The sequence below is a fragment of the Balaenoptera physalus genome, assembly GCF_965194825.1.
Source record: "Balaenoptera physalus genome assembly, chromosome: 18".
In the NCBI taxonomy this organism is placed as follows: Eukaryota; Metazoa; Chordata; class Mammalia; order Artiodactyla; family Balaenopteridae; genus Balaenoptera; species Balaenoptera physalus.
Genome location: NC_138899.1, coordinates 14,099,645 through 14,119,187, shown reverse-complemented (window position 1 = coordinate 14,119,187; position 19,543 = coordinate 14,099,645). Strand labels below are relative to the sequence as shown.

The 19,543-nt window shown below is 35.6% G+C and overlaps 1 protein-coding gene across 2 annotated transcripts in view; it reads right to left on the bottom strand.

The window, feature by feature from the left end:
- UGGT2 (UDP-glucose glycoprotein glucosyltransferase 2) overlaps positions 1–19,543 on the bottom strand; it is a 199,701-nt gene that overhangs the window by 168,724 nt on the left and 11,434 nt on the right. For both annotated transcript variants that reach the window (XM_082434596.1, XM_082434595.1), the window contains exons 2-4: positions 9,246–9,328; positions 4,821–4,951; positions 4,237–4,349 (exon numbers count right to left, since the gene is read on the bottom strand). In XM_082434596.1, coding sequence (XP_082290722.1) covers positions 4,237–4,349; positions 4,821–4,951; positions 9,246–9,328 — 327 coding nt within the window. The remainder of the gene's footprint in view (positions 1–4,236; positions 4,350–4,820; positions 4,952–9,245; positions 9,329–19,543) is intronic.

Below are 19,543 nucleotides of genomic sequence, written 5' to 3'. Positions count from 1 at the left end.
ATGTAGCGAGTTTCATTAAGGAGTCAGGGATTCGTCAGGGATAAGAGGACTACCTCGAATTCTGCCCACTGAATGGACTGACCACATCTGCTTTTGGTTTTTCACAGCTGCAGCCTGGACGAACTGCAACAGCAGCCCTAAGTCACCACCAGACTGTAACTTAGCTGAATGTATCAGTAACTTGATCCAGGCATTAAAGGAAACAATTGCAAATTGAGGCCCCACTGAGTCAGAGATTCTACTTCAGGTAATGGAATGGGGCACTGGGTTTGTCCCAAAGGGGAACTGCTGCCACTTCATCATGTAACCCTAAGATCACACAAGGTTTAAGTAACTCTTGAATATACTATTTCCACTTGACCAGAGAGACTCGCTGACTCCCTTCTACCCTGTTAGTCATTGAATCCTAGTTGACCTGTGCCAAAATGTAAACATCAGGTAGTAGAGTCACAAGACTGCCTGAGTCAGGTGTTCAGTTTCAACTAAAGCTCAGCAATTTTAAGTTTCTCTTTTTTAAAAACGGGTGTACTTGATGGCTGAGTCAGGCAGGTGGCGTCATTGTACTTGGAAACTGCCTCTCTGGGCATTCAAGCAGCCATTCAGTCTGTAACTAAAGTTGTGATTTCCCCCTTCTCCTGGGATTCTATGTTGAGTCTGCTGGACCACCTGGGAGTAGATAGTATATATGTAGTCTCCCAATGAGAGTATCTCGCTTTAGACTTCATGAGCATTCACAGCATTCAAAGTATATACACATACAATATCAATACCAGTTATAGGTTTAGATGTGGGAGCCAAAACAATAAAAATAAAAGTACAACGAATTGGTAGAGAGATCATTTTAATTCCCTTTCCCATTATGAGCACCTTCCAAAGCCCACCAATTGAGTTTAGGTGCCTTTTCCTGTAGGAACAAAGATCAAAAACCCTGTGTGAGGGGCTACAGTAGCAGTTATCAGAAGACTGCTATCATCCAGCCAGGAGCACAGGGAGTGCAGAATGGCAGGGGGAGAGGGGAGCAGTAGGAAAGAAAGCCAAGTGTTGAGCTTTTGTCTCCCCAACCCAGGGGGCCTTTGTCCTTCCTCTTTCAGAAAGCCATGTGTCAGTCAACATCCCACTCTTGTTTCTAAAACTGTCAAGAACTATAAAAGGTCTAAGGCTTGGTTTTAGCCTACTTACAAAGTAATAGGTTAGGCTTTTGTCATTTTATGGATTCTGGCAGAAGACCTGAGACTCCTGGGTCAAAGAGAAAGGACTTCATTGCTCAAAGCATAGCAAGCAGCATGAGCATTATACTTGCTCCCCAAGTTCCACAAGGCGGGCTGAGGGACAAAATATGGAGCTAAATGGATACTACACAGTGGGTGTGCGTTGCAGCTGAGGATCACTGTACTTGGGGAACCACAGTTTTATAACAAGCAGTAAACAAGTTCGTTCTTCTTTCCAGAAGGAAACGTTACCTAGTTCCTCAAGGTTGCTCACTACAAACACAACCCTGAGAAACGGTTCAGGTATAGAGCAGTTCAGGTCTTGCACTTCTTACTGGTCAGACCAGGCAAGAACATGGAAGGACTCACAGCGTCCATGGCAGGTTGCTCTCCCAAACGGCTTGACGTTAACCTTTTTTTAATCTTAATTTTAGATTAAATATCTAAATATTAAATATTTAACTTTAATATTAGTTTCTCTAAGAAAATTATAACATCAGACATCAGATGTCAGAAAACAGTAACAATAATAAACTCTAAAAGTTACCAGACTTCCCTGTTGGCGCAGTGGTTAAGAATCCACCTGCCAACACAGGGGAAGCGGGTTCGATCCCTGGCCCGGGAAGATCACAAATGCCGCGGAGCAACTAAGCCCGTGTGCCACAACTACTGAGCCTGTGCTCTAGAGCCTGCAAGCCACAACTACTGAGCCCACGTGCCACAACTACTGAAGCCTGCGTGCCTAGAGCCCATGCTCCGCAACAAGAGAAGCCACAGCACCACAACGAAGGGTAGTCCCTGCTCGCCGCAACTACAGAAAGCCTGTGCACAGCAACGAACACCCAATGCAACCAAAAATAAATAAATAAATAAAAATAAAATTAAAAATTAAAAAATAAAGTTACCAAAGTTACCTTTAAAAAATGCACTAGGAAAAGAAAAACGCATTAGGGCTGACAATTTCATAGTCTATTAATGCTTTAGAGGAACAGGTAACTGCTATGCTACACCAATTCTTACAGAATAACATGGTTGCCTAATTCACTATATGAAGCTAGAATAACATTAAAAAATGGCATAAATAGTTTAAATAATAGCTAATCTCATTAAAGTAAAAAAATGAATCTTAATAAAGATATAAGCAATCTTACTTCAACAAAAATTAAGATAATCCCACACCATTAACAAATAGTTCTCCCTAGAAATGAAAAGGTGTAATAGTTTAATATATATTACCATAATACACAGTACGTCCAAAGAGAAAAACTTTGAATTAATCTTAATAGATGAAAAACAACTGATAAAACAAAACAGTTATTTCTGATTTTAAAAACACAGTAAATTATAAAACTTTAAAGTTTTAAAAGAAGGAATGAACAGAAAACGTACTATGTTATCTGTTGAGAGATTTGACGTAACAAACATTTAAATTCTTTTAAAATTAACTAATAGGTTTGATATAATTCTAATTAAAACCCAACCAAGGTTTTTTCGGGAGGTAATTTGGTAGGAGAAAAAGGACTCTAATGTTAGTTTGAAAGTATCAATGAGCGCAAAGAGCTAAGAAATTCTGGAGGAAAAAAAAGCAGCAAAGAGGAAACTGTCCTGTGAGATATAGGAATAAATTATAAAGCAATAAATACTAACAACATGGCACTGTTACAAGAAACATAACAGTATAGAAAAAAGTTATAAAATAGACCATAATATAAATATAATGAATATAATAAATGACTAGCCACCTGAGGGGAAAAAGATCTGATTGGATCCTTGCCTTCCTAAGAAAATAAATTATAGATAGTTTAAAAGTTTAAGGTAAAACAAAAACTTTAAGAAAGCTACTGGGAAATATTAGTAAAATCTCTCATTCAGGTTTGGGAAAAACTGTATAAGTATAAAAACATACATACATAAAGGAAAAATTTGGCTACATAAAAATAAAAGCTTCTCTATATTAAAATTAATATACATATAAATAAATATTAGAAAAAGTTTCCAACAAATAAAAGAAGTTACTGTTTAATATATAAAGAACTCTTTCAAAATTAGAGAAACAACTTTAATACTTCTTAAAGTATAAACAATCAGGCAGTAAAACATATACTGGCAGGCATTACTCTGTAAAACTCACTACTAAATTAATAATCTCCTTCCTACTTCTCATATTCATTTGTATTAAATACTTGGAAGAAGAAAAAGGTTTTGAATAATGCATTATAAAAAAGCAATTCTATACTACTGTTTTTGTTATTAATTTTTTATTCCCAAGGTATACATTCAGTTTATATTTAAAGAGATATAGCTTAGATAAATCCACAGCTTTGTAAGTTTAGAGGCATACCTCATTTTATTGTGCTTTGCTTTATTGTGCTTCACAGATATTTCATTTTTAACACATTGAAGATTTTTGGCAATGGTGTCAAGCAAGTCTATGGTCACCATTTTTCCAACAGCATTTGCTCACTTCTTGTCTCTGTGTCACATTTTTGTAATTCTTGCAGTATTTCACACTCTCCACCAGCAAAAAGATTAAGGCTCACTGAAGGCTCAGATGATGGTTAGCAGTTTTTAGCAATAAAGTATTTTAAAATTAAGGTATACATTTTTTTAGACATAATGCTATTGGGCACTCAACAGACTGCTGTATAGTGTAGACATAACTTTTATGTGCACTGGGATACCAAAAAATTTGTGTGAATTATTGCAGTATTCACTTTATTGAGGTGGTCTGGAAGTGAACCCACAATATCTTTGAGGTCTGCCTGTATTTGAAAAAACAACTTACGTTACATAAAATATATCTCTCATATATTTTATAGTATTTTGGTATTCTAAAATCAAAAGGTAATCAAAACAGAATATTGAAAGTACTTATATACTTTAGAGAAGGACTTAGAAATATTGAGAGCACATTCTTTAATATACAATGTCTTGGAATATTAAAACTTTTTATTATAAGAAGTTCCTATTTCACCCCTCATCTCTTTTTATAAACCACTTCTTTCACTATAGCCGATCATTAATTTACCTTGAAGTAGCCTTCTTCAGCAGCTTTTTAATCTCACTAACTTTACACGTGCGTTTCTCATGGATAACCACAAATGCATCACAGCCATCTGGTGGAGGCTCTTCAGCTGCAATCTAAGATTTCAAAGATTACACTTAGCTACAGTAGTTGATAATTACAATATCATTTTTAAAACTTACACATTACTTTGATTAAAACAGCTTACCAACTACTATTAAGTTATTGCTCTAATTAAAGTAAAAATACATAGACAGAATCAAACATTTTAACAAAATCAACTGTATAGTAGGAAAACATGCTTTGAAATTGTTGAAAACATCCCATTAAATTAAAATTGTCACTACAGTTCACTTCATTGGTGATTAGTCTTCGTACTTGCCTTATCCCAAATAACTACACAATTACCTAAAATACTCAATTATATTATAATCAATGGTAACAGTGAAAATATAATCGATGCTAGGCTATGGAACCAGGTATTACAAGTTTGGAGATTTTTAGCTAAAGATATTCACATTAAGATAGATGTATGTACATTGCTAGCATGCTTCTTTGTCAAATACAGTTTGGGTATTTTTACATACCTGTTGAAACATCTGAATAGTTGGAGAGTATGCTCTTATAGAGAAAGCAAACTTTAAGAGATTGATATGTAAATTGTCTAAAAACTGTCCAGCTTTCCTCAGGATTAAGTTGTAGTAAGAATAATCTGATTCTACAAAAAGAATTCAAAAGAAAAGGATGTTAGTATTTTGTATTCAACACATTGGCACATCTCTCACTGTATAGCTAATTAAATTGATGTCATATTTTAAGTTTGCAATAGAAGATGTTAGAGCAAAAGGGAAAATCAAGATCTCCAGTTTATTATTCATTTTTATCTTCCAGTGAAGTCCAGGCAATCAATACAAGTCGAGATGAAAATAATCTTGCCATTAAAATCTATTTGGAAGATGCCAACATATCAGACCAATTCACTCCAAGGTTGTAGAGTTATAATGCATAGATAAGATATAGGCCCTACTTACAATTTAAGAGGAGACTAAGAATAGCAAAGGACTCTATACCATCTCTAGATCAATTCTCAAACAGTAATTAAAAATTATTTGTATAATTATTTGTTTAATGCTGTCCTTCCCATTAAGCTATAAACTGTTAAGGCAAGAATCTTTTCTAGCCTTTCAATTATACCTTTCTACTCTTGGCACACAAAACAGGCATCTAGTACATTTCTGGAATTAATATTTAAGAAGTGAATAGACCTCTTCATTCGAGGCCAATAATACTTTCCTAACCCAGTAATTTCAAAGAGTCGTCATACGAGAGTAGGCGTGCTCATTCACTTCTACTTTAACAAACTGTAGGTGACTTTCTCAGGAAGTTATGGTGAGTTACCCCCCAGGAATCAAAAAGTAAGGCAATACTTGCCTTCAATAGTAAAAGCAACATGAAAGCAATTAGAGAAGAGATGTTATCTTAAAAATGGATCTTAAAAAAAAACATAATAGCTATAGGGTCAACAAAACAGTCAAAATTAATGTAATAATATAACAAAAAAAAAAGACTACATCAGTCAAAAGGACATTGGTTTTATAGGAAAACAGAGAAGAGGGTCAACAAAAACAAATGTGAGTAGTGCCTGACCACAGACATCCAAATTTGTCAAGGTCACTATTAAGGCTGTCTCTAATGTAGTAATGGATATAGGATTCAGGGGTTACAGAAAGTAAACCTATGTATTTTTAGGCTTAACTTGCAAGATAATCATAGATGCATTGGACTATTTTAGCTAATGTTTAAAAATAACTAAATCCATGCTTACCAACTAACCTGCTGATAATGATTTTGCCTTTTCAATTTCTTTCACCTTTCAGACTTTTTACCTATTGGCATTTAATATACATAAATCACTCTCATCTTTAAAAAAAAAAAAAGAGCGGCAGCAGTACGTGATGAGTCAGGTACTGATTCACCTTATTTGCTTCATAGTCAATCTTGAAAGACTTAACAATACTTACCTCTACTTCCTCAACCTACTGTAGTTTTTATTACTATACCAGTAAAAGTGTTCTCAAAGTCACCACTAATTTTTCTTTTGTTAAAAGCTTAGTATTTATATTACTTGGTTCTTCTTTAGTATTTGATAATGTCTGTCACTTAGCACTTCATATTCCCCTGGCTTTCATGACATCACACTTTCTAGGTTTTCACCCACCTCCACTGGTGCTCCCTAGTCTCTATTGCATGTTCTTCCTCTGGTTATCTCTTAAATACTGGTGTTCTTTATTTTCTTCTCATTCTCTTTTCCCTATAACTGCAATTACCTTCTTGATGTTGATAACTCCCAAATTCTACCTTTTAGCTTAGATTTTTTTTTTTAACCTAAATCTCTCACTTACATCAGCTTACTGGATATCCCCACTTGGATATTCCACAGCACTTCAAATGTGACACGTCCAGATGGCAATCTTCCTACCCCAAACCTGGTTCTCAATTGTAAGTAACTGAGTTAGAAATGTCATAGCATTTTCTAAAAATCTTTCCATTAAAATATACGAGCAACTCTACTTGTGTAGAAACCATTAAAATCTTGAAGGACTTTGAGAATGAGATTTTTATATGCTGAGAACATGGAGAAGGGGAAATAAATAGGGGCTCTGGAGTCAGATAAACCTTGCTTGATATTTCTGATTCACCACACAAAACTACAAAGGTTAGCTAGTATCATGCCACTTGAATCTTGAGACATCACTAAATACATAACTCTGTGGCAGACCCATACAAAATGATTTAAAAACAGGCAATTCAATGTTTAAAAGGTCTGAATATGCTGGCACATAATGTAAACTGTCCTCACGAAATGGCAGGAAACTAGCACCTGAATTCAAAGAGTTAATGTTCAACTTTTACAATTTTTTTAGGCAAGTAGATCACTGAAATTATTTTTCAGTGGAGAGTATTTAGAGGGTCTCATGGAGATTCAACAACCTAGAAAATTACAAGTAACTAAGGATTTTAAATGTTTCCTCTAGGATAACGTCTTGAAAACAAATTCAGTAAAATCTGATAGCTTGTGACATATTTCATTCCTCATGTATACCATTTCTTCCTACACCTAACATGGTCAGCAATGAGGCAGCAATATGCATTTGGCTCTCACCATTATGAACAAGTTCAACAGAACTATAGTTCTGTGTTAGTAATTCTTATTTAATACAATTCATTTTAGGTTCAACCCTGAAACACATACACCTCCTATGCTTAAAGTAGAGTTTAGGTACTCCTGAGCTTATATTCCAACTTGTTGATGACCTGCCACCAGTTTGTCCAGACATGCTGTTTTTTTTAGGTATAAAATATGCTGACAAATTTGAGCAACTTAAAGGGTTCAAAATTTATAAGAGTAATTTTCAAGATTGCTTCTCTAATAGAAAATGGCACCAAATAAGGCCATAAAGCATGTACTGAGAACAACAGATTTGGGAAAGGTACACTCAGGATTTTAGGTGAGAGCCAGGAAATCTGGTGTTGGATTTTTTAACTCTCATGAAAACCTGACATATTAATCTAGCTTATTTTTACCTCAAATACCGAAACTAAAATTACCAGGACAAATACAAAACCAACGAACAACAATCACCCACTGCTTTACAAGTAGTCTCCTAAGTGGTCACAGTTTCTCCACATAATCTATTCCTGTGGTCTCTTCTGCTCGTCTCCTTTCCCTACGACCTCGTTAAATCCTATCATCCAAAACTCAACTCCAGCATTCACCACTGGAAAGGCTGTCCTGCTCTCTCTGAAATACTGACGGGTGCCTCTTAACGCACTTCCGTGTTATACTTATCCCTCCCTATTAAAGTTCTGATCACCTAATAATACATGTAGCTGTTCTGCTGTCTCCATCACATTATAAGGTCTGGAGAACACAGATCACATTTATTCATCTTTGTATTCTCAGTATCTAAAGCAGTGCATACTGTCTCTCGTGACTCAAATAATGATTAATGAATAATGAAGCTTTTTAGTAAAAGTTTTTTGAAAGAGCAAATTACTTGTTTTTGGAAATATTTCAGTTTATAATATCATTAAAGGCATGTCTGCTCCCTTTATCTTAAACCTATCTCATAAAATCATAAAACTGTTGAACTTCAAAGCCACTTAAGCCAAACAGGCTCTAATAAATGAACACTTAAAACATTCAAAACCATTGTTCATCTTACATTTACACTCAGGAATAAAATCATAAACTATTTAATCACGGTAGTAAGAAGTTTTCTCTAAGTTAAAAGGCTAAAGAATCCCCTCTTGAGAGATTCCATGTTAATATCATTTATCTTATTCTCTGTAGAGATAGGAAACTAACCTTTTTCTTTAACCTTTCTTTATAATAATTAGTAATTAACCTTTTAGCCTCTGCCGTGAAAACCTAATTTCAGCATCTGATCTTCCTTAAGAAACACATTAATAAACATTAGTTCATTCTAAAAATATATGTATGTATATATAGATATATACTCTCATATATATATTAAAAAAGTAGGAATAATTAAGTCCATTTTCTAAATAATGAAATGAAAGCACACAGGTTACCTAACTCGATAAGAACAAGTATTAAAAATCTCTCTAAGAGTTCAGGAGTAAATGTATTCTGGCAAAAAAATCTCAGTATTACTAGATGCAAAACTAATACTATTTCAAAGAAATCTAGGTAAAAAGAAAACCATAATTCAAGAATTTCTATTTCTGCTTGATTATAATGAAATATCCAAACACTGCTAATCATATGAGTTTTTTTATAACAAAGTATTAGAGCCTTATATTTTTGGAAATGGATGCTTGGAATAGTTTCCATTAAAACATTTTTTTCAAATTTAATATTCAGACTTACTAACCCAATTAAGCATTTACACTTAAACTTTACCATTAAAAACAATAAACATATCTAATATAGGCACATAAATATTGATACATATCTTGAAAGTTGAAATATGTACTACATCACCTACCTGTTTGTTTATAAATTGCTAATTCTTGTACAGTTTCCAAAAACTGCCAAAATTTTTCATTACTTTCTTCTGCCATAAATTCACTATTAAAAAAAAAATAAAAGTAATCAGTTAATCAATGGAAATAAAAAATGGTTTCAATACTATAAACTATATTTTAGAGCCAAATTACAACTTCTGGTAAAAACAAAAACCTCCTTAAATAAAAGTCACTGATTTCCATTTACTATAATGCAAAAAGAGAACAAATCGATGATTCTTACCTGAGGTATCATTCTTAACTACAAGCATATAATCATGACTGGAAAAGACTATATGAGAAATTACTTTTGGCTTTTCCTCTTTATTAGCTACAGCTATAAAATGGATAATTTATTTTGTGTCTCCATGTGAAATGCCACTGAGAAGTATAATTTAACAGCAATAAAGAGAATGTTATATAAAAGTAAAAAGTTAAAAACTAGACTGCTTATTTTTCACAACCAAAACCTGGTTTTATAAACATTTTTTAAAAGTCATATTATCGATTATTTTCATTTAGCTACGTATTTGTGGAGACAATACTTTTATTATTTAAAACAGAAAATATCTTAATCAAAAAATTAACAGAAAATTGATGTATTGCATTAGGTCTTTGGTCTTGAAGCCCAAAGAAACTTCCATTTATCCACAGAGTGTAAGTAATAAAAAAAAATAGCCAAAGCAATATAAAGCCTTTTGGAAATAATGAAATAAGTGAAAGATTATTCAGTCCTGTATGAAACAAAGTGCAAGACAACTAAAACAAGTAGATTTAACTATTTAAACCAGAAGAGACACAACCACCAAACAGACAGTACAGACTCTTTGTTATTGCCCACCTTATCTTTCTTTTTAGCCTCAGTAAACCTAAACTAATGCTTAATATAAATGGGAGGTATTGCGGACATCCAGACACATGCAGAGTGATAAATTCTTGCGAGTCTGAGATGGTCACTAAAGGGGGAAAAGGAGGTGAGAAAAACTGATTAATTCATCAACATAAACATGACAGACATAGGAATTTAAAGCAATAAGCAACTTCAAAGCAACTCTTGCTATTAATGGTGTCCAACTCAATGGCATTAAAACAAACAAACAAACAAAAAGACTAAAAGCAGAGGAAACTATGGGGATCACTAAATAGGATGTGACCTGAAAAGGACAGGGATGGTACAAAACCTTTAGAAAAGTAGAGTGCAACACTTATTCCCTAATTGACTTGATCAAACAACTACTGACATGCTCATTTATTGTGCAATCACAGGTAAAAGGCTTCTTCCATATGGCAGAATTTATACATATGAGTAAATATCATCAGATGTCTCAAATCTCATCGTGTGAATTATCTAAACTATGTATGAGAGAGGCCTTGTATGATCCATCCAGAGGCAAACTTCTTCTCCATACGTGGACCTGTAGAACTAAAAAATTATATGCTTCCAAAATGCAATGGTGAGATAGGTGTTCCAAATCCCAAAGATAGACATTCCAATTCCAAAAGGGAAAAAGTAGAAAGTAAAGGAGTCATCAATCCCAAGCCAAGTATTAAAGCAATCAAGCAAGCAATCAAGTTCAAATTGCAGCAGAAGATTCTGTTAGGTTTTTAAGACTTGAGCATAACTCTCCATGGCTTATTGCTCCACCCTCTGTGCTGCCTGCCATGGCTTTGCCCTCAGTGTCATTCTCCCTTCTTCTTGAAGTGTAGCACACATTTGCAGCCATGTAGTTCTATCAGCCAACTTCCTGCCTATAGAATTTTGGAAGTCTGGCAGCCTTCTCTCATTTCATCCTGTCTCTGTCCCTTTTGATCCAAGCAGGCAGTGCTTCTATTGATGCAACAATCAAAATCCTTGGGGTTCTCCTACGTATCTCACCAGGGTCATGCCATTACACAAGGCTCCTCCCCAGATCCTTCCCCTGGATAAGCCCCTCTTTATTCCTAGCATCTGCTGAGATAGCTGAGTGGATCCACAAGTCACACACCTAATCTATACAACAAAAGATATCCAGCCACACATTTGGCCTTCTTTACAGAGCACGCATTCCCAACACCGAGTTTCCTAATTTTAGCATCCTTTGCAATCTGGATAGGCTGAGAGCCTCCCAAATTACCAAAGGCTGCTTCCTTTTTCCTTAACAGTTCCTTTTTCAATTTCTCTCTTTCCTCTTGCATTTTACAGCAACAAGGAGAAACCAGATGATACTTTGCTTGGAAATCCTTTAACACTTTGCTTGGAAATCCTCTTAACTATCCAAGTTCATCGCTTACATGTTCTGTTTTCCACACAACTGTAGAATCCAATTCAGCCAGATTTCTGCCTATATAACAAGGGTCATCTTTCTTTATTTCCAATAACACATCCCTCAGTTCCTTCTAAGCCCTTGCCAAAAGTGCCTTTAATGTTCATACTTCTACCAACATTTTATTCATAATCATGTAAGTATTCTCTAAGATGACAGAAGCTTTTTTCTATCATGCTCCATACTTTCTTCTAAGTCCTTAACAGAATCACCTTTAATGTCCATATTTATGCCAACAGTCTCCTCAAGGCAATCTAGGCTTTTTCTACCACGTTTCTCAAAACTCTTCCAGCTCCTGCCAGATTCAACAGGTATTTCTACATTTTTAGGTATTTGTTACAGCAGTATCCCCACTTCAAGGTACAAAATCAAATTAGTTTCCTATTGCTGCTGTAATAAATTATCAAAAATTTGATGACTTAAAGCAACAGAAACTTACTGTCTCACAGTTCTGGAAATGTCCAAAATCAAGGTACTGGTAGGGTTACACTCCCTCCAAGGGCTCTAGGGGACAACCTTTCCTTGCCTCTTCCAGCTTCAGGAGGCTTAAGGTGTTCCTTGGCTTGTGGCTACACCAATCCAATCTCTGTCTCTATTCATATGTCCTCCTCCTCCTTGTATGTGTCTTCTCCTCTTCTGTATCTTATAAGGAAATTGGATTTAGCACCCATCCAGATCCGTAACAATCTTGTCTCAAGACCCTTAACTTAATTACATCAGCAAAGATCCTTTTTCCAAATAAGGTAACATTCACAGGTTCCAGGGGTTAGGATATGGACATATCTTTTTGGGAGCCACCATTCAACCCACTATAAGTAATGGGGTTGGTACATCAGAGTGTGGCTAGATTGTGAAGGGCCTTAAAGAGCATCCTACAGGAGTTCCAGTTCTAATCCTCCTGAGGCAAGCAGAAATTGAAACATTGCAACTATCAGCCTAATACTGGGAGAAGTTAGACTGATTTGGAACTGAGTATGAGATCAGATCCATGCAAGCTATGGGAGAAACTGGGGAAAAGGTAGAGGAAGGGGACATATTTTAAACTAGAATACTTTATTTAATAAAAACTGTTTTATTACATCTATACCACAGAAGTACAATGGATCATAAGAGACTATGAACAATTATACACCAACAAATTGGGCAGCCTAGAAGAAATGAATAAACTCCTAGAAATATACAAACTATCAAGACTGACACATGAAACAGAAAAATCCAAACAGATTTATTACTAATAAGGAGATTGAATCAGTAATCAAAAGCTTCCCAACAAATAAAAGTCCAGAACCAGACAGCTTCATTGGTGAATTCTACCAAACATTTAAAGTAGAATGAATACTAATCCTCACACTTGTCCAAGAAGAGAAGAGGAAGGAACACTCCCAAACTCATTTTACAAGACCAACATCATCCTGATGCCAAAACCAGAAAAGGACACCACAAGAAAATTACAGGTCAATATTCCTGATGAACATAAATGCAAAAATCCTCAACAAAATATTAACAAACTGAATACAATAATACATTAAAAGGATCGTACACCATAATCAAGTTATTCCAGGGATGCAAGGATGGTTCAACACCCACAAATCAATAAATGTGAAACACCACATTACAAATTAAGGATAAAAATCATATGATCAGCTCAATAGATGCAAAAAACAAAAAGCATTTGAAAAATTTCAACATCCATTAAGAGTAAAAACTCGAAGTGGGTATAAAGGGAATGTACCTCAACATAATAAAGGTCATATACAACAAGCCCACAGCTAAAATCATAGTCAGGCACAAGATCAGGAAAAAGACAAGGATGCCCACTCTCACTTTTATTCAGTTTAGTATTTGAAGTCCTAGCCAGAGCAATTAGGCAAGAAAAAGAAATTAAAGGCATCCAAATCAGAAAGGAAGAAACCAAACTGTCACTATTTACAGATGACATGACATTATACATAGAAAACCCTAAAGACTCCACCAAAAAAAACTGTGAGAATATATGAATTCAGTAAAGTTACTGGATACAAAAATCAGTATACAAAAACCTGTTGGGTTTCTATACATTAATAATGAACTATCAGAAAGAGAAATTTAAAAAACAATCCTGTTTACAACTGCATCAAAAAAATACCTAGGAATAAATTTAACCAAGGCAGTGAAAGACCTGTACACTGAAAACTATAAGACAATGATGAAAGAAATTGAAGACAACAGAAATAAATGAAGACAACACAAATAAATGGAAAGATATTCTATGTCCATGGATTGGAAGAATATTGTTAAAGTCTCCATACAATGCAAAGCAACATCCAGAGTCAACACAACCCCTATCAAAATTCCAATGCCATTTTTCACAGATATAGAACAAACAATCCTAAAATTTGTATGGAACCACAAAGACCTCCAAAATTCAAAATAATCTTAAGAAAAGCTAGAGGCATCATGCTCCTTGACTTCAAACTATATTACAAAGCTATACAATGAAAACAGTATGGTACTGGCACACATAGATCAATGGGACAGAATAGAGAGCCCAGAAACAAATCCACACATATACGGTCAATTAATTTATGATGAAGGAGCCAAGAATATACAACGGAAAAATTTATGATGAAGGAGCCAAGAATATACAACGGGGAAAGGACAGTCTCTTCAATAAATGGTGTTGGGAAAACCAGATAGCTGTGTGCAAAAGAATGAAACTAGACCACTATCTTACACCATACACAAAAAGTAACTCAAAATAGATTAAAGACTTGAACATAAGACCTGAAACCATAAAACTCCTAGAAGAAAACATAGGCAGTAGCTCCTTGACATCAGTCTTAGTGATGATATTTTTCTATTTCACTCCAAAAACAAAGGCAACAAATGCAAAAATAAACAAGTAGGACTATATCAAACTAAAAAGCCTCTGCACAGCAAAGGAAATCATTAACAAGATGAAAAAGCAAAAATCCAAAGCTGAACCCCGGGAGCTGTGCGAACAAAGAAGAGAAAGGGAAATCTCTCCAAGCAGCCTCAGAAGCAGCGGATTAAAACTCCACAAACAACTTGATGTGCCTGCATCTGTTGAATACCTGAAGAGACAACGAATCATCCCAAATTCAGGAGGTGGACTTTGGGAGCAGGATATATTATTTTTTCCCCTTTTACTTTTTTTCCGTGTGAATGAAAGGTTCTTGGTGCTCCAGCCAGGCATCAGGGCTGTGCCTCTGAGGTGGGAGAGCCAACTTCAGGACACTGGTCCACAAGAGACCTCCCAGCTCCACGTAATACCAAACGGCGAAAATCTCTCAGAGATCTCCATCTCAACATCAAGCCCCAGCTTCACTCAACGACCAGCAAGCTACAGTGCTGGACACCCTATGCCAAACAACTAGCAAAACAGGAACACAGCCCCATCCATTAGTAGAGAGGCTGCCTAAAATCATAATAAGGCCACAGACACCCCAAAACACACCACCAGACGTGGACATGCCCACCAGAAAGACAAGATCCAGCCTCATCCACCAGAACACAGGCACTAGTTCCCTCCACCAGGAAGCCTACACAACCCACTGAACCAACCTTAGCCACGGGGGACAGATACCAAAAACAACGGGAACTACAAACCTGCAGCCTGTGAAAAGGAGATCCCAAACACAGTAAGATAAGCAAAATGAGAAGACAGAAAAACACACAGCAGATGAAGGAGCAGGGTAAAAACACACCAGACCTAACAAATGAAGAGGAAATAGGTAGTCTACCTGAGAAAGAATTCAGAATAATGATAGTAAGGATGATCCAAAATCTTGGAAACAGAATAGACAAAATGCAAGAAACATTTAACAAGGACGTAGAAGAACTAAAGAGGAACCAAGCAATGATGAAAAACACAATAAATGAAATGAAAAATACTCTAGATGGGATCAATAGCAGAATAACTGAGGCAGAAGAACGGATAAGTGACCTGGAAGATAAAATGGTGGAAATAACTACTGCAGAGCAGAATAAAGAAAAAAGAATGAAAAGAACTGAGGACAGTCTCAGAGACCTCTGGGATAACATTAAATGCACCAACATTCGAATTATAGGGGTCCCAGAAGAAGAAGAGAAAAGGGACTGAGAAAATATTTGAAGAGATTATAGTTGAAAACTTCCCTAATATGGGAAAGGAAATAGTTAATCAAGTCCTGGAAGCACAGAGAGTCCCATACAGGATAAATCCAAGGAGAAACATGCCAAGACACATATTAATCAAACTATCAAAAATTAAATATAAAGAAAACATATTAAAAGCAGCAAGGGAAAAACAACAAATAACACACAAGGGAATCCCCATAAGGTTAACAGCTGATCTTTCAGCAGAAACTCTGCAAGCCGGAAGGGAGTGGCAGGATATACTTAGAGTGATGAAGGAGAAAAACCTACAACCAAGATTACTCTACCTAGCAAGGATCTCATTCAGATTTCATGGAGAAATTAAAACCTTTACAGACAAGCAAAAGCTGAGAGAGTTCAGCACCACCAAACCAGCCTTACAACAAATGCTAAAGGAACTTCTCTAGGCAAGAAACACAAGAGAAGGAAAACACCTACAATAACAAACCCAAAACATTTAAGAAAATGGGAATAGGAACATACATATCGATAATTACCTTGAATGTAACTGGATTAAATGCTCCCACCAAAAGACACAGACTGGCTGAATGGATACAAAAACAAGACCCATCTATATGCTGTCTACAAGAGACCCACTTCAGACCTAGAGACACATACAGACTGAAAGTGAGGGGATGGAAAAAGATATTCTATGCAAATGGAAATCAAAAGAAAGCTGGAGTAGCAATTCTCATATCAGACAAAATAGACTTTAAAATAAAGACTATTACAAGAGACAAAGAAGGACACTATATAATGATCAAGGGATCGATCCAAGAGGAAGGTATAACAATTGTAAATATTTATGCACCCAACATAGGAGCACCTCAATACCTAAGGCAAATACTAACAGCCATAAAAGGGGAAATCGACAGCAACACAATCATAGTAGGGGACTTTAACACCCCACTTTCACTAATGGACAGATCATCTAAAATGAAAATAAATAAGGAAACACAAGCTTTAAATGATACATTAAACAAGATGGACTTAATTGATATTTATAGGACATTCCACCCAAAAACAACAGAATACACATTTTTCTCAAGTGCTCATGGAACATTCTCCAGGATAGATCATATCTTGGGTCACAAATCAAGCCTTGGTAAATTTAAGAAAATTGAAATCGTATCAAGTATCTTTTCTGACCACAACGCTATGAGACTAGATATCAATTACAGGAAAAGATCTGTAAAAAATACAAACACATGGAGGCTACACAATATACTACTTAATAACGAAGTGATCACTGAAGAAATCAAAGGGGAAATCAAAAAATACCTAGAAACAAATGACAGTGGAGACACGACGACCCAAAACCTATGGGATGCAGCAAAAGCAGTGCTAAGAGGGAAGTTTATAGCAATACAAGCCTACCTCAAGAAACAGGAAACACCTCGAATAAACAACCTAACCTTGCACCTAAAGCAATTAGAGAAAGAAGAACAAAAAAACCCCAAAGCTAGCAGAAGGAAATAAATCATAAAGATCAGATCAGAAATAAATGAAAAAGAAATGAAGGAGACAATAGCGAAGATCAATAAAGCTAAAAGCTGGTTCTTTGAGAAGATAAACAAAATTGATAAACCATTAGCCAGATTCATCAAGAGAAAAAGGGAGAAGACTCAAATCAATAGAATTAGAAATGAAAAAGGAGAAGTAACCACTGACACTGCAGAAATACAAACGATCATGAGAGACTACTACAAGCAACTCTATGCCAATAAAATGGACAACCTGGAAGAAATGGACAGATTCTTAGAAATGCACAACCTGCCGAGACTGAACCAGGAAGAAATAGAAAATATGAACAGACCAATCACAAGCACTGAAATTGAAACTGTGATTAAAAATCTTCCAACAAACAAAAGCCCAGGACCAGATGGCTTCACAGGTGAATTCTATCAAACATTTAGAGAAGAGCTAACACCTATCCTTCTCAAACTCTTCCAAAATATAGCAGAGGGAGGAACACTCCCAAACTCATTCTACGAGGCCACCATCACCCTGATACCAAAACCAGACAAAGATGTCACAAAGAAAGAAAACTACAGGCCAATATCACTGATGAACATAGGTGTAAAAATCCTCAACAAAATACTAGCAAACAGAATCCAACAACACATTAAAAGGATCATACACCATGATCAAGTGGGGTTTATTCCAGGAATGCAAGGATTCTTCAATATACGCAAATCAATCAACGTGATACATCATATTAACAAATTGAAGGAGAAAAACCATATGATCATCTCAATAGCTGCAGAGAAAGCTTTCGACAAAATTCAACACCCATTTATGATAAAAGCCCTGCAGAAAGTAGGCATGAGGGAAATTTCCTCAACATAATAAAGGCCATATATGACAAACCCATAGCCAATATTGTCCTCAATGGTGAAAAACTGAAACCATTTCCACTAAGGTCAGGAACAAGACAAGGTTGCCCACTCTCACCACTATTTATTCAACATAGTTTTGGAAGTGTTAGCCACAGCAATCAGAGAAGAAAAAGAAATAAAAGGAATCCAAATCGGAAAAGAAGAAGTAAAGCTGTCACTGTTTGCAGATGACATGATACTATACATAGAGAATCCTAAAGATGCTACCAGAAAACTACTAGAGCTAATCAATGAATTTGGTAAAGTAGCAGGATACAAAATTAATGCACAGAGATCTCTTGCATTCCTATACACTAATGACGAAAAATCTGAAAGTGAAATTAAGAAAACACTCCCGTTTACCATTGCAACAAAAAGAATAAAATATCTAGGAATAAACCTACCTAAGGAGACAAAAGACCTGTATACAGAAAATTATAAGACACTGATGAAAGAAATTAAAGATGATACAAATAGATGGAGAGATATACCATGATTTGGACTGGAAGAATCAACATTGTGAAAATGACTCTACTACCCAAAGCAATCTACAGATTCAATGCAATCCCTATCAAACTACCAATGGCATTTTTCACAGAACTAGAACAAAAAATTTCACAATTTGTATGGAAACACAAAAGACCCCGAATAGCCAAAGCAATCTTGAGAACGAAAAATGGAGCTGGAGGAATCAGGCTCCCTGACTTCGGACTATATTACAAAGCTGCAGTAATCAAGACAGTTTGGTACTGGCACAAAAACAGAAATATAGATCAATGGAACAGGATAGAAAGCCCAGAGATAAACCCACGCACATATGGTCACCTTATCTTTGATAAAGGAGGCAAGCATATACAGTGGAGAAAAGACAGCCTCTTCAATAAGTGGTGCTGGGAAAATTGGACAGATACATGTAAAAGTATGAAATTAGAACACTCCCTGACACCTTACACAAAAATAAACTCAAAATGGATTAAAGACCTAAGTGTAAGGCCAGACACTATCAAACTCTTAGAGGAAAACATAGGCAGAACACTCTATGACATAAATCACAGCAAGATCCTTTTTGACCCAGCTCCTAGAGAAACGGAAATAAAAACACAAATAAACAAATGGGACCTAATGAAACTTAAAAGCTTTTGCACAGCAAAGGAAACCATAAACAAGACCAAAAGACAACCCTCAGAATGGGAGAAAATATTTGCAAATGAAGCAACTGACAAAGGATTAATCTCCAAGATTTACAAGCAGCTCATGCAGCTCAGTAACAAAAAAACGAACAACCCAATCCAAAAATGGGCAGAAGACCTAAATAGACATTTCTCCAAAGAAGATATACAGATTGCCAACAGACACATGAAAGGATGCTCAACATCACTAATCATTAGAGAAATGCAAATCAAAACTACAATGAGATATCATCTCACACCAGTCAGAATGGCCATCATCAAAAAATCTACA